Source organism: Ochotona princeps, chromosome 12 (genome assembly GCF_030435755.1).
Source record: "Ochotona princeps isolate mOchPri1 chromosome 12, mOchPri1.hap1, whole genome shotgun sequence".
Taxonomy (NCBI): Eukaryota; Metazoa; Chordata; class Mammalia; order Lagomorpha; family Ochotonidae; genus Ochotona; species Ochotona princeps.
The window spans coordinates 9,114,914-9,129,997 of record NC_080843.1 but is presented as its reverse complement, the minus strand read 5'-3'; the positions used below and the strand labels follow the sequence as shown (position 1 = coordinate 9,129,997).

General features: G+C 53.7%; 1 protein-coding gene across 2 annotated transcripts; it reads right to left on the bottom strand.

The window, feature by feature from the left end:
• Nucleotides 1–6,657: 6,657 nt before the first annotated feature.
• On the bottom strand, nt 6,658–14,648 carry ZIC5 (Zic family member 5). 2 transcript variants are annotated; one of them, XM_058670566.1, is made up of 3 exons: nt 12,813–14,280; nt 8,878–9,348; nt 6,658–6,782 (listed from the first exon to the last, which is right to left on the bottom strand). In XM_058670566.1, the coding sequence occupies exons 1-2, from the start codon at nt 14,263–14,265 to the stop codon at nt 8,906–8,908; spliced, it is 1,896 nt and encodes a 631-aa protein (XP_058526549.1). In that variant the 5' UTR covers nt 14,266–14,280; the 3' UTR covers nt 6,658–6,782; nt 8,878–8,905. The 2 variants fall into 2 exon arrangements, with proteins under 2 accessions (XP_058526549.1, XP_004577434.2); XM_004577377.2 differs by lacking the exon at nt 6,658–6,782 and having other exon boundaries at nt 8,331–9,348; nt 12,813–14,648.
• Between the last annotated feature and the right edge of the window lie 436 nt (nt 14,649–15,084).

The window sequence follows — 15,084 nt, the reverse complement described above, 5'->3', positions numbered from 1 at the left end:
TGGCTGGCGCTGCAGCATGTGGGGAAAGATGATTACGCTCAAAAGGAATCACTACTCCTCGCGGAGCCATTACTCTCGTCGCTCCGCACGCGCACGTCTGGTCCGGCTTTCAGCAACTCCCCGCTCCTCGCAATTTGTGAGCCGCCGCCGTGGAACTGTGCCCGGGGCTGTAGCCCACAGATGAAAGCACTTTTGCAGCCGGGACACCCCGCCAGCTGCCTCGGCAAAAGCCGGGCCAGCAACCGCCCGCTCCTGCACTCCTCTCCCTGCCCAGCTTCCCCAGCAACTGCACAGGCTGATTTCACGTGCATCCTGCACGCGTACGCACACCACACACACAAACACACGCACACGTGCGTTCCCCCCTCTGACGCCGCTGCCACACGTGCACCGTGCTGGAGGCTCTCCTTTTGTGCTCGCTTTGCAGGCCGGGCGCTCGTTCATAGCTTCTTGCCCACTCTCTGGGTCCCTCTGGTCCCACTGTCCCGATTCTGGTCTCGTCCATGCTACCAGAGAAGTGCAGAGGCCGCAGTCCCGCGCCTCTGGGAGACTGCTTCAGGGCTGGCCTGCGCCCTGTTTGTTTTCCCCTTCGCCCCCTGAATGCTAGATTAAGACGTAAAGATCACCCGGGCCGAATAATGCCGGGAGTCAACATTCGAGCAAACAAAAGTGCTTGCACAACTTGCCAACCCCACTGGGACCCGGGCAGCAGGGCTGGGGGGTGGAGGTGTGGGGGAGAATGCACTCCTCATTGCTAATTACAAATAAATGATGATGTGCTCACTAAGTAATTGATTTAATGAAGTTCCCATGAAACTATTAAACCCGGGTGGAGGTCAGCCTGGAGGCGCTCCAGAGCGCCCATTGTGGGCTGCTTAACTCCACCAGACTCCTCGCAAAGACATGGGGCTAATAGGTGAAGTCACAGCTGCTCTGACTTCTCCGAGCGCCCGGCCGGCCGTGGGCACCCGCGAACCCTCCTCCTGTCGCACGCCCTTGTGCCCCACCGCCCGCGCCCCGAAGCCGGCCAGCTTACCCACTACACTCCCAGCCCCGCCGCCAGCTCCCGAGGGCCTGCCTCTCCAAGGGATCCCGGGTCTCGTGAAGAGCGGGAAGTTGAGCGCGGAACTTGTGCGCACCGCCGCCAGTCCACCCCTCCCTCCTCACCCCACCCCGCCACTCGGTGCAGGAACTTCAGCTAGTGTGTGCCACTCAGGGTGCTCGTGCGCTCTTGGCAAAGTGCCTGGAGGCCGAGCGTGTGCCCAGTGCAGGCTGGGGCGGGGCTGGAGGGGAGTGTGAGTGAGTGAGTGTATGTGTGTGTGTGTGTGTGCGCGCGCCGTGTGTGCCTTACAGGCCACAAGGCCGACTTTCTGCAAACCTTACTCTGGCCTGGGGCCTGTTCATGAAAGAAAAAAAAAAAAAGGCAGGTGGAGGTTGAACCGAGCGGAGGAGCGAGGAAAGAAATACAAGAGATCTTCCAGGTCTGCGGCCGCGCTGCGAAGCTCGGAGCACAGCTTTTGGGGCCGACCAGCTGTGGAAATGGACTGGTCTGGCCGGCGGTGTGTGCCTCTAGGGCCTTCTCCCAAGTCCGACTTCGGACCCAGCTGGGTGCGTCCCCCAGCACTCGAGATGCACAGCCCAGTGGAGTCTAATGTCCCATGTTGACCCCTTCCCCTAGCCCACACCAACCCGCAAGCCTACCAGGAAGCCACGGGGCTACTCGGGCTGTGTGTGACTCTTGGTGGGAAAATGTGACCATCCCGCATCCACCAAGACCCAAGGGAGTCCTGGGCGGGGTGGCAGGGGAGGGGATCACACCCCAAGGCGCAGAAGCAGATTTTGCAAATAGATCTGGCGCTGGCCACAGGCTCACCGTTTCCTACCAGATAATTAGGGTTCAAATCACTAACACACAGAGCATAGCGTTTACCGCGCTCCCCTACCTGCCAAGGCCTGGCGAAAAAGAACGCGTGGGTCTGCCTGGAACTCCGAACCGGGACCCGCCGGGCCTCGTGGGGGGCTTTCTGCATGCAGACATCAATCTGCCGGGACGACCAACCCACCTCCCCCCTCCAACCTGATCTACTTTCTCCTCATCAAGGGCTGATAGTTAACACTGCCTTAAATTAGGTGGGTTTTTTTTCCCCCTGCAGTTTACGAATTTTCATCTGCTGAAACCAATTTGCATTTGATTTTGAATCAAACACTTGCAACTGGGGAGGAGGGTATTTTGACTTGATAGTGGGCGACCCTAAGCAGAAACTCCAGGCCTGCTGGTGGACCTCGAGCTCTGCCTCCGTAAGGAATGCCGACTGTTCTTAGAGTTTTTGTTTGGGGTCTCAGTTTCCCCATCTGTACCATCGGATCTGGAGAGGCCCGGCCAAGGTCCCCGGGGCTTTGTCAGGGGGCTACGGGGGTGGGAGAACGGGAGGAAGTAGCTGTGGACGCCTGTTGGCACCAGGCTTTTGTCTCTGCAGAAGCCGGTCCCTTTTGTAAAATAACACCCCTTCAGAACGCCTCAAGCATTGTTGCGGGCTGGAGACGGGACGGGGAGGGGGCTTCACTTCCTTTTCCCCACCCTGTCCTCCACGCAGGAACGAGGAAAGAGCCGGGTGCGGCTGCTCAGCGGGGTCCGAGTGGGCCTGCTTCTCCGGGCGGCGCTCGCCTCCCCCAGCCGGACAGCTGTTCGCGTTTTGTTCCCGGCTGGCCGGCCTTCACCCCGGTCCCTCGTCCTCCTTTAACGCCTGCTGCTGCTGGCGGCCCCGCTGCCCCTGGTGCAGCCTACAAATGAGAAGTGACATTTGCACTCGGCGCGGCCAAAGCGGGAGCGGAGCGTGGGGGGACCCAGACCCAGGGGCCTGCTGGCTGGCCGGCCGGCGGGCCTCCGAAGCCGCCTTAATTAATACCATCTTAACTAGTGCGGCGGCCACCGAAGACAAAGTTGAAGAAAGACTTTAGGGCTGAGTGCCGCTCGACAAGCTTGCCCCCCACCCACACCCCCCCGCCCGTGTCATTCAATATTTAATGCGCCTGCCTGTAAGGCTGCTACTGGTGCCCTTTTCTCAGCAAGGACATTATTTTTTCACGGTGCCCATAGCCAAGGAAAGCCCTTTAGGCAAAGAAAATCAAAATGTTTGTTGTTTTGGATGACTTATAACTCTTGTTTAACACAAGCACTTTCAGCACAGTCTAACAGGCGCAGCCTCCAAAGCAAACAACACAATCCTTGTGACAGAGGCGCACACAAAAAGCGCATTGTCTTGCCGACTACCCCTTTTCTCTCGTGCTAGATGGGGGTCTGTCTCTGAGTGAACGCCACGAAGCCATTTCACTTTTGAACTATTGTTTTTGAGTTATGCCATGCGGTCAAAAGGAGCGAGGGGGAGGGGGAGGGGGAAGGGACGTGTTTCCCGGCTCCTAAGACAAAACGAGTCGCCTTTTCAATTCGGTTCCCCCCGCGATCCTTGAAAACGGGGGTTTAAATGTCACCTCCGCCTTTCTAATGGGCACAGGGCTGGAGGCGACCCTTCAAAGCGCCTCTGTGATAAACGACCCTGATTAAAGATGGCCCGGATTGCTGGGAACCGGCCGGCGCTCGGCCGGTACGCCCGAGAGCGCCCCTCGCTGGAGCGCCCGCCAAGGAGCCGGAGCCTCCGGCGGCACAGCCCTCCTCCCCTGCGGGCGCTCGACGCCCCCAGACCCGGCGCTGGAGGGTGGGGGTGGGGAACCCGGAGAGGGGGGCTCCGGAGAGGCGAGCCCAGTGGTAATACAACTTCTTCCCGGCCGTCCCCCACCCCCCGGCACGCCCGTGCGCGTCCATCCCCAGAGACTGGGCGTGAAAGGTGGGTGCGTTTTCCCCCTGACTTCTTTTTGTCCGGGGCCGAGTGGCGTCTCCAAGTCTGAGCTGCAAAGTTACGGGTTCGCAGGCTGCATGTTAAGGCGGCCCATGTAAGTAATTTCTCCGGGCACCCCAGCAAAGGAGAACAAATCGCTGACAAAGGCGAGCGCTTTCGATTGAGCGGCGTCGTTAAGGCAACCCCAAAGTATTCCTGCTATAATAAGTTCCACTTCAAAGGGTTTCTCATTCAGCGGTGACTGCTTCGCACTTTTATTAAGTCCCGGCTTTTTCACTCGGAGGAATCATCTGTTTGGTTATTTTTCATCGTGTTTATTTTTCACCATTCACACAGTACTTGTATTAAATAAACAAAGAACAATCGCTCTGCAAATAAAAGTACTTAGGTGGGGAGAGAAGGAAGAGGAACTGGGGCTGGGGCGCCTCTGTCCCCCACCCCCACGCTTCTGACATCACCCACCCCCATTCGCCCTTCCTCTTCATTCTTTCTCCCTCTCCTTTCTCTTTCCAGCTAGGAGGTTGGGGGGGAGTGGATTAAAAAGTGAACATATATATGTGTGTGTGTGTATTGACGGCACTAACTTGGCATGCAAGCAGAGGTCTCTGCAACTGTATCTTCATGTGGGAGCGTCTCTCCCGTGGCCACTGTCAGCGAACCCCCTTGGCCTTCCCACTGTCCCCGCATTTGCGCCACTCTGTGTGGATGCACCATAACCACCACACTTGGAATGCCTAAGAACATGCCTGTGACACTCTCCCTAGGCTGATAAGGCACTGAGCTTGTGCGAAGGAGGATGGGGATGTGGAAGTGGGGAACCCTGAGCTGCTGGAAGGGTACTCTCTCTGAGGGCGGAGCAGACCCAGGCAGGTATCTGCGATTCAGTCTGTCTAGATACAGTGCAGGTGGGTGGCAGACAAGCAGCCATGCCATAGGGTGAGAGCATCAGGAAGAAAAATGCTGCTTTTGCCTTGCAATGACTACTTTTCCTCTGACTCGAGGCCATCCCTTGGAGAAACCAGAGTTCTCCCCTCCTCTGTCCCTGCTCCAACTGGAGTTTCCCAAACTGGGGTTAAAAAGAAAAATTCTGATGGCCAGAATCTTTTGTCTTGATTCATGGAGACCCTGGATGGACAGAAAGACCACAGCGATCTCAAATCTACCACAGAATGACAAGACACCAGTTAATGTTGGTGCAGTGGAAGAATGTGGCAACTGCCCTCTCCTTCTGTCTCCAGTGCCCTGACACTAGTGTGGCCATCGGCACGTCCCTCCAAACGCTGTCAAGCCCTAAATTCTTTACATCGTAGGAGCATTCGTTTTACTGTGGAGAAGCTTCTGATTGGGGAAAAATACCTGCATAAATGAAAATATGCATGTATATGCACATACACATAAACTACAAATAATCACATGTTGGAAGATTTCCCTAGTCTGGAAAATAAAGGTAGATGATTTATTTACACAGCGTTTGCGAGGGCCGCGATTTGCCTAGGGAAGATGAAGTCTTTGATGATAGCCAACTTAGTGTCAGTAAGTGGCTTTCTTTGAGATATATTCAGATGGGAACGTCTTGCTTGCCAATTGCCATAGAAATCTTAACACACCATGAAGGTCCTCCGAGCGCCAAGCCTTCCGTTCTGGGCTAAATTACTTTGAAGTGGCGCAGGACGAGCAGTGGTCAATTTTAACTCTATAGACTGGACAGAGAACGCCAGGAGTGGAAGATTGTGTGTCTTAAAGCAGAAAATAAGAAGGGGAAACTTGTTTTATACACCCTATACAAGGTTCTGCTCATTGTCACACATCTTTTATCTTTTATATTTCCCATGAATGATTCATGTCTTGGTGGCTTTGTGTCACTTTTCTTTTCACAAGAAACTTCATTAGAGAGCTATAAGTTTTCCCATTGATTGGAGGCCTCGTTTAAGTGTTTTCTCCTTCGTGTGCTGGTTATTGCCATCTGGCTTAAAATCGTGCTTAGTAACCTGGTTCACCTTTACTGTTTAACAGACTGACTTTTGAAACCTAGTACAACCTTGCGGAGACATGCTTATTGGCACCATTGCCACTTGCCAACTATCAGTTTTGTGTCGGCTAATACTAAAACATACAAACATTCAGGCCTGTTTAACATGCATAGCCAAACACATTCAACTACTGTTGCCACAACACTAATTTTTCCTCAACATTTGCCCCTTTAAAATGCTGTTACTTGCCCGGCACGGTGGTCTAACAGCTAAAATGCTGTTACTTCCATACACTCAAATACTCAAAACTGCCTTCCCTCCTACCAAAATTAAAACTATGGTAAAATTGTATGATACTCCCATTACCTGTGTATGACTTTGTTTCACTTGCTACCCATCAGTTCTTTTTTTTTTTTTTTTTTCTTTTTTGCTTTTACTTTCTTGTGTCTTGAAGTGTCTCACTTTCCTGCCTCCTTTGCTTCATTCTTTAAAATGTCCTGTTTGGGCTAGGCACCAAAGAAAGTCTAAAACACACTTCTCAGTTCTTGATTGGTGAGAATCCTCATCACTAATCATTAACTTAGCAAATGAATGAAGACAGTAACCTCAAAAACGGATGTTTCTACAAATGCAGGGACCTGTCTTCATAAAAACCTTGTACTTTCTAGATTACACTAGTAAATTAAACCAAGCTGCAAAAATACACTATGGGGAGAAGCTAAGAAATAAAGAGTTCAAGGAGAGACAGGCTAAAAAGGTCGCTATCTTAGCAAGCTTCTCTCTTTTTTAAGGGAATGACAGAGCTGTTCCACTAGGGAAGACATGAGCAGTGCTTAGGAAGAATACCTTTATTAGACTGGTCACTTCATAACCATTCTTGTTCTCTTTCTATTGGAGGTACACATTGTAAGTTTTTATCTCGGGTGAATCAGGAACCAATAAATCTGTGGCAGTTTACCTATGCATGGCAAAATACATAAAATACATATTCCTTTGTTTCATAATAAATAAACCTGTAGCATAATAAAGAATAGTGCAAACTACCATTGAAAAAGTTGTATAAATAAAACAACTCATTATACATCAGGAATATTTTGTCCGAATAAGTTTACAATACATAAATTATCCCCCCCACTATACCTTATCTTTCCTATTTGAAAGGACTTAGAAAATGAATGAATAGGAACAGCATATAAACTTTAACAAAATGTAGAATTACTTTATAGTCAAGTTTTCTGGTCTTTTTCTTCATAAGGAAGGGTCTGCATGTTTCATGTCCACTGTTAACAATCTGAAGACAACACTGGAAGGCTTTCCAAGGGACAGCACCATGCACTGTACTAGCAGTAGATCTATAAACTATGTACCATCTTGCTTACCACAACCCAAAACAGACATGCAGGAAGAGCCCTGGCTTTCACGTGACGTTGTTCATTCAAGTCAGCTTAAAAATATATTTTTCTGTTTTCTTTCCTTTCTTTTCTAATAAATCATGAATCATAAATGACCATCTTTCACCAAAATGTATAATATAATTCTTTGGTGTGCTTTGAACTCTTCCAGAAAAAAAAATCTAAAAATAAATTAATTCAACTGTACAAATAAAAGAATTCACATACAAGTTATTAACAATGACAAGACTACATCAACCACTCACAGCACACAAAACAAATTTCTAGACCCTGGGGAGGGGGTGTCTTCAGGAACTCTGAGGGTAAATTAGCGCCCTTTAGTATTTTTGTGTGATGTTTCTGATGGACTACATTTTACACAGGAGATGTGTTGTATCAACCGAAAATAAATTGACTAAGAGTTATTGTCCTAGGTCCTTGACCTTTTGTGTCCTCTCTTGACAGCTCTGGCAAAGGTCACACATTCATCAGTGTTTGCTGGTAACTAGAAACCTTTTAAAAATTTTAATATGGATCACAACTCCCTCCCCTGTGTTAATGTAAAGCATACACTTCACACACTCATTTTTAAAAGGAACAGACTTCCATGTGCTTGGTGCTCAGGGGGGAGAGAATGCAGTGGTAGGCATTTGAAAAACGAGGATTTCAAAATGTTGATGCAACAGCAGAAAAGAGGGGTTGGCTTGTTTTTGAAACAATCGCTTTTCAGAAGCCAGGATACCAGCACCACACCTCAGATGGGACTGCAACCGTTGGCAGCCCCAAGTTGTGATCAGAAATCATCTCTTCATTACACAAGCACTGTGTATAGTTAAGGAGGCAGCAGCTGATTTCAGATTAAAAAAAAAAAAAAACATTTAGATGAAAAACAAAGCACTTGGATCTGTTTTATAAAATATCACAGTTTCACAGTTGTCTGTGGCAGCAGCGTTCTCTCCCCACTTTCACTTGAACAATCACAGTTACACAATCGATGAAGAGATAACTAGGTTGCTGCAACTTTTTTTTTTAAATCCGCACAAGTAGGTCCTCAACAAATAACCCTGTATAAAAATATCCCCTTAGTGTAAGATCAGAAAAAAAGGGAAAAAAAAGAGAGAGTAGATATTTAAAAATTAGAAGTAATAGAACTTAAAGGGTCTTCCAAAGAGTTGTAAACACAGTCCAGGGTCTGTTGGCAATGCAGCAAGTGTGTGTTTGCAGAATTAGGGCCCAAACAGGAGGCTCAGAAGCAGCCCAGGGTGTGGTGTGGAAGGCATTCTAGAGGCACCCCGGGAAATGCAGCAGGCCTGGTGGCTGTGTTCAGTCCTGACTTAATGCTTGTTTGCACCCCGTTTAAAAACATACACACAGACATATAGCATCGGCATGTATCTCGAATAATCTCCCCTTTTCCTTGGTACAGCTGGCCCCCTGCAATGTACAAGTCCAGCTTGGTTTTTCTGTTTGTTTTTTAAGAAGGGAAAAAAAAAAGCCCAAATATCTTAATTAAATTAATTAAATGTACAAACACCATAGGGTTTCATACTGAATAAATAGGGCTAATTAGACCCGGTGGCAAGTCTGAGTTGGGGGTTTGTCTGAGGCTCAGCATTGTCTCAGGTTAGGATATGGTCCAAGGACCCCCACCTATTATCTCACTTGTTATGGAGGATGACAACAATCAATTCTAATGTATCGTCCGCACAACTTCGGGGTTCCCATACATTTCCTCATCTTCAGACTCGGAGGTGGTGCCGTTGCTGGAAGGCGTGTGGAGGTGGGTGGGGGCCCCGCTGGCCTGGCAGACATACCACTCGTTGAGGTTGGTCACTTGAGGGGACAGAGTGCTGGAGCGACTTCTGGCTGGGTCCAGGACTGGGGACAAGGGGGCACCCACGGGAGTCCCCACAGCAGAGTAGCCCAGGGTTCCTGGAGAAGGTGGTGGGGACTTGCAGTGGATCTTCATGTGTTTCCTCAGAGAGCTGGGGTGGGTGTAGGACTTGTCACAACCTCGAATCTTGCAATAGTAGGGTTTGTCGCTGGTGTGCACATGGGAATGTTTCTTTCGGTCGCTGCTGTTGGCGAACTTCCTGTCGCAACCATCAAATTCACATTTGAAAGGCTTTTCCCCTGCAACAAAACACAGGAAAGGTCAACAATGGCCTTCCAGAAACTTCTCACAGGAGAGAAATCTTGGAGCAAAGCTGGGAATACAATTTCCCCATTTTCCCATAGACGAGCTCCCAGCCTACTATATATTCCCAATTCCTGGGGTCTGGGACCCAAAGGGGGCAAGGGAGTCCCCTGGACCGGAGCCTTTGCTTGAACCTGGCCTTGAGAGGGGCCAGATGTCAGCCCCTGCAGCACCACGTGGATCAGGGTGAGATGTCATGGCTAGAGTAAGGTCCAGGGGGTTATCCCAACAGCAGAACCCCACCCCCACAACAAACACACATCCCCCAGGAAACACACACTTAAACATACAATAGTAGAAACCCCCCATCAAGACATATACTGAAAAAATCAGACCTCCAAACCCAAGGGAAGGTGTGGGGATTTAAGAAAAAGAAAAACCACAGATAGACACAAGATAAATTAAAAGTTCACTCGGGTGCAGGAGAATTTCAATAAGGGCATTTTGCCTCAGGGATGTCATTGGTGGAGAGGCTGTGGCATTGAGGAAGAATCGGAAGTAACACAAAACACTTGTTTTCCCTTTAGAAGCAAGGCACCTGTGACACACACACCTCCCAGCATTCGTTGTCCCCAGCTGCCTGGGCTCTGCGCTCTCCCAGCATTCCCCAGGGCCTGCAGGGAGGCTCAGAACACAGCGGAACAGAACCTGCGCAGACCACCAGCCTCAGCCAGAGCCTCACACAGGAGACCCCCTCAGCTTGCCACACAGCTTTAGAACACGCGCCTTGGCTGATCACGCCTGGGAGCCGGTCTAACCAACTCGCTGCTTTTACACACAAGGCCAAGAAGAGCTCACCAGCTTTAAAAGACAACTAGAAAATTCCACCCACCTTAGCGTTAAAAAAAAAAAAAGAAAGAAAAAAGAAAGCAAGCACAGTGTAGCCAGTGTCTGGGACTGCGATGTACTTGAGTTCATAACTGAACAAGTCATCTTCAACAGATGATACAGTGTGTTTTTACTGAGGATATAAGAAATGAAGTTGAATTTCTCCACATTTCATCAGCTTACACATTTGTTAGGATATTTATGCTTTGGATAATTAAGGAAAATATTAAGGTGAGGCTCAGGGTACACACATTTCTGTGGCAAGCTTTCCTGTGCCTTCCATACAAGTATTTCAGTGCAGTTTGATTTTTGGGGTATTTTATTACCAATGACAGACTGCTTCAATGCCAGGACATGTTAGCCATCTGAAAGCACTCAGAAGTATGGACTGTAATTTTCCTTACAGGGAAAAAGTGACTGAAACTTAAATTAAGCGTCAACCAAATAAGCTTCTTCAAGAGAGAAAACACAGAACTTACAATGCTGATTGCAACTTTTAAAAAGCTCTCAGCATATGAGCTTCAACAAAGTTAATTCCCATTTTGCCTAAGCACTGGTACTGACTGCCAGAGGCAGCACTGACTACAGCGCGCCTTCAAAATACAAGGATCCGTGCGCTTTGCCATGCAGCCTCACATGGTTGTAGCCTGCAGCCTACAGGGCTTTTCATCTGATTTAACAACCTGCCTACCACGGAGTGTGAAGAATAAACCCGGCCAACAGTGTTGGTTCCTCCGGGGCACAGGAGAAAGACGAGCCAGTAGACCCAGTGTTGGAATACAGAGGAAAAAGAAAGAAAACAGGGGCACAGTAGAGGTGGAAGGAGAAAAGAGAAAGGGGGAGACAGAATGGTCCTTGTTGGTGGGTAGGAACCGGTTCCACCTAACCCCAAAGGCTGAGACCCAGGGTTGACATTTCAGCTTCTGACAGAGGTGACACGTCACAATTTCACTGCTTACGGAAGGGAAGGTAAGCGGCAGACAACTCCCCGCTCCTGCCTGGTCCTTCAGAGCAGGCCCACGGTGGCTACCACGGCCTCGGGGCACGTGGGTCAGGACACAGGAGTGGGCGGGGGTTAGGCCCTAGTCTGTTTAGGCATCCGAGCTACCACACCCCCCCCTCCCCTGAAGCCAGAGCCGTGTGGTGGCCAGGGAAGGAGGCCAAGAATAGCCCCTCTCTACACACAACACGCACCGCCAAAACCACTGGGCACGGATTTAAACGTGAGCCGGGGATGCTGGCCGGCCTGCCTCCCTCCCTCCCTCCCAGGGGCAACTGCGCAATTTCCCCCCAGGCTGGACCCACGCTGGAGAACAGAAATACAACCACAAAAGCTGGCACAGGGGGCCCGGAAACCCAAGGACTGGAGGGAAGGCCTGCGGGTGGAGGCTGATCTCACTGCGTTTAGGGACTTGTTGCAGGGCCAAGAGCAAGCAGCTGGACTTTTGATGAAACTCCCGAAGGCGGAAGCCCTCGGCCTACTCTCCCTCAGGGAGGAGGCCTGGAAGGTGTCGCCCCTGCAGCAAGGCCCGCAGGCCTCTAGCCCAAGGCCACCCAGGTACAGCAGCTGCATTCAGGCCTGGCCGCTGGCCCTGCGTCCCAGGCCTAAAGACTGCCTTCGACCGAAGCAACGCAGTAAATCAGCTGAGTGATTACAGAACGTAAACTCCAGTTACTTAAGCGTCCTCTGAGGGACAATCTTCTCGTCTGTCCTATAAATCCCGCCCGTGCCCCATTATGCTTCAGTTTGACGCGCGCCCGCAGGCGGCCACCGGAGGCCCTCAGTCCACGGGCTGTCCCACGGCCCACGCCGTGGCCGCCTGCCATCGGGGTCCACGCGGTACCCGGTTCCAATGCCCCAACCCCCAAGTTCCGTGGCGGGCTAGGCCTCGCCGACTGCGGGAGGGGGCCCTCCCCATCCTGTAACTTCTGGAACCTTCTTTTGACAGGACAGACGCCAAGCCCTTCACACTCCAGGACAGTAGCGTGTGTGTCTGTGTCTGTGTGTGTGTGTGGGGGGGTGTCCTTCCGCACCCTGACAAGGAGCACGGGTCCACCCTCCCCGTACGACGGGCCGACGCCCCGGCACCCAATCCCACACCCGCTACCGTCGGCGCAGCGACTGGTTTGGAGGGAGGCGAGCGGCCCTGGCGACCCCGGCCCCCCTTCCCTGCCGCCCTCCCCGACTTCCCGGGGCCGGGCGGGATGGGGGCTGCCGACCGTCCTGGGCGCCTTCCTGCTCGGCTGCTGCTGCTTCTGCTCCGGGGCGGCGGCGGCGGCGGCGGCTGGAGCGCGTGGCCGGTCCCGGTGGAGGGGGCTGCGGGCGCGCTGGACACTCGGCCGTGTGGGAACCCAGCGCGGGGCCTGTGTGTGCTATCGAATTACTTATTCATAGAAAAAAGGAAAGGGGGGGAGAGAAAAAAAAGAAGTCACATGTCCGGGTTATACGTTTTCGAAGAGAAGCAGCAGAAGAAAGGAAAAACTAAGGCGAGCAGCAGGAGAAGCAGAGGCGGCGGCGGCGGCGGCGGCGCAGAAGGCGGCGGCAGTGGCGGGGCCGGGGACAGACACCCACCTGTATGAGTGCGCTTGTGGATCTTGAGGTTCTCGGAGCGCGCGAAGACCTTGCCGCAGCCCGGGAAGGGGCAGGGGAAGGGCTTCTCGCCGGTGTGCACGCGGATGTGGTTGATGAGCTTGTATTTGGCCTTGAAGGGCTTGCCCTCGCGCGGACAGTCTTCCCAGAAGCAGACGTGGCTGCTCTGCTCCGGGCCACCCACGTGCTCCACCGTGACGTGGTTCACCAGCTCGTGCATGGTGCCGAAAGTTTTGGAGCAGGGCTTGGCGCCGCCGGCTGGGGACGGTGACGGCGGCGGCGGCGGCCCGGCCAGCTCGTCCGGGTCGATCCACTTGCAGATGAGCTCCTGCTTGATTGGCTGCCGCATGTAGCGCAGGAAGGCCCCGGCGGCCCCTGGGAGGTGGGGGTGGTGCGGGTGCTGCGCGGGCGCCGGCGGCGGCGGAGGCGCCGGGGGAGGCGCGTGGTGCTGCAGGTGGGGCCCAGTCCCGGCCGCCGCGGCTGCCGCGGCCGCTGCTGCTGCCAGGTTCAGGTTTAAGTTCACGGCTCCGTAGCCGTGCAGGGCGGCGGCTGCAGCGGCCGCCACCGCCCCGTAGTGCGCGTCCCCCGAGCGCGGCGCGAAGGGTGGCTCGGCGCGACCGTACAGCTCGGCCGCCGCGGCTGCAGCCGCCGCCGCCAGCCCGAGGCGCATCTGGCCGTTGAGTGGGTGTGGGTGGCCGCCGGGGGCTCCCGGCGTGTCGTGCAGCGCAGGGAAGAGCGCCGGGCCGCCGCCGCCTTCCGGGCCCGAGTAGGTGCCGCTGGCCGAGATGAACATGCCGGCCGAGTGGGGAGGCGGGGCCGGGTGCTGGGGGGAGCTGGTGCCGGACCGCGGCTCCCCTCCAAGCGGGGCCCCGTGCATGGCCGCCGCGGGGGCCGTGGCGGAAAGGTCCCTCCGGAGGACGAAGTCCCTGCTGTGGCCTTTGCCGCTGCTGCCGCCGCCGCCACTGTTGGTGGTGGTGTAGCCCGAGAGGGCAGGAGGAGGAGGAGAAGGAGGGGGCGGGGGAGGGGAAGGGGGAGGGGGTGACGGGGAGGGAGGAAGAGGAGGGGCTGGGGGCGGGGGCGTGGAGGGCTGCGCGCCTCTGCTGCCCCTGCGGCCGGGGTAGGTACCCGCGTCGGGGTGCGTGATGGAGGCTGCCGAAGCTTCGGGCTGCGCCGGGAGCGCCTGGGAGGGAGGGCTGAGGCCCAGCGCGCTCGTCTGGGCCGTGTGCTCGGGTCCCAGCGGAGTGACGGCCACGCCGGGGTCAGCGCCCAAGTCCCGCGGACGGCGGTGCAGGGCGGCGGCGCGGAGGTGGGAGTGGGCGGGCGCGCGGACCAGCGCCGGGAAGCCTGTCATATTCTGAAGCGGCCGGGCCTGAGCTGTTGCCAAATCCGCTAATCTCAGCGCTGGCGGGATCCTCTTGCTCAAAGGGGGCTCCATCAGAACTACACAATCGGGCCCACAGACCCTCACTGGGGGCACTTTTTTCCCTCTGCCCGCCTTCAGAAACATGTATATATTAGGGGCTCTTTAACTTCTTTTGTCCTGGCCTCCTAACTCTGCTTATTCCTGTTGCCACTGTGTCCTCCAGCGATTGGCAGAGGGAACACCACATTTGAGCTGCACAGTGGGACCGAGATTTTGCAAATGGCACGGGTGGGATTGGAGGTAGCCACATGATTGGCAGCAGCCTCGGCTGCTCCATTGGCTCCCGTTCAGACCCAGGGCCCAGCGGGGATTCGCCCCTTGGGCTCCCAACCGCCTGCGCTTTCGCCTCGCGCCCCTCCTCCCCGCACGGTGCCCTGGTCTCCGCCTCCCCGGGGATGCCCAAGTAGCACTTGCAAAGTTTTATGCCTGGCCTGCGCGCACACCGCCCCGCACTCCCTGGACCGCCCTGGCGCAGAGTGTGCACTGGCACGCGGTCAGAGCTCCCCGGAGCGCAAAGACGAGGAGGGAACCCACAGCCCCAATAGCAGTGCCCAAACCCTTGGGAAGCGGGTGGACGACTGGTCATCGTAACTGCAGTAGTGATGCTAGGAACTACTTGGACACCACTCTGCCCAGCACTAACACGGGGGCGTGCACATGCAGAAGTCGGAATAAGTAATTCAGGCCCCACTGGTTGCAAAATAACTTGAGTGACTTGGCTCCGAAATACACCAGGTGAACTCCAAATAGACCTCCCTCCCTGTCCCCCCAAAGAACCGTTTTACTGCGACTTTTTAGCTCATGGAGTCTTTTTCAAAATGGTTCAAAGCA

Bases quoted from the DNA above. Each gene is read 5' to 3' on its own strand.
- ZIC5 (XM_004577377.2), bottom strand. From the start codon at position 14,337: ATGTTTCTGAAGGCGGGCAGAGGGAAAAAAGTGCCCCCAGTGAGGGTC. The intron at 9,349-12,812 runs GTGGGTGTCTGT...GTTTTGTTGCAG, and splicing joins CCACAAGCGCACTCATACAG to GGGAAAAGCCTTTCAAATGT.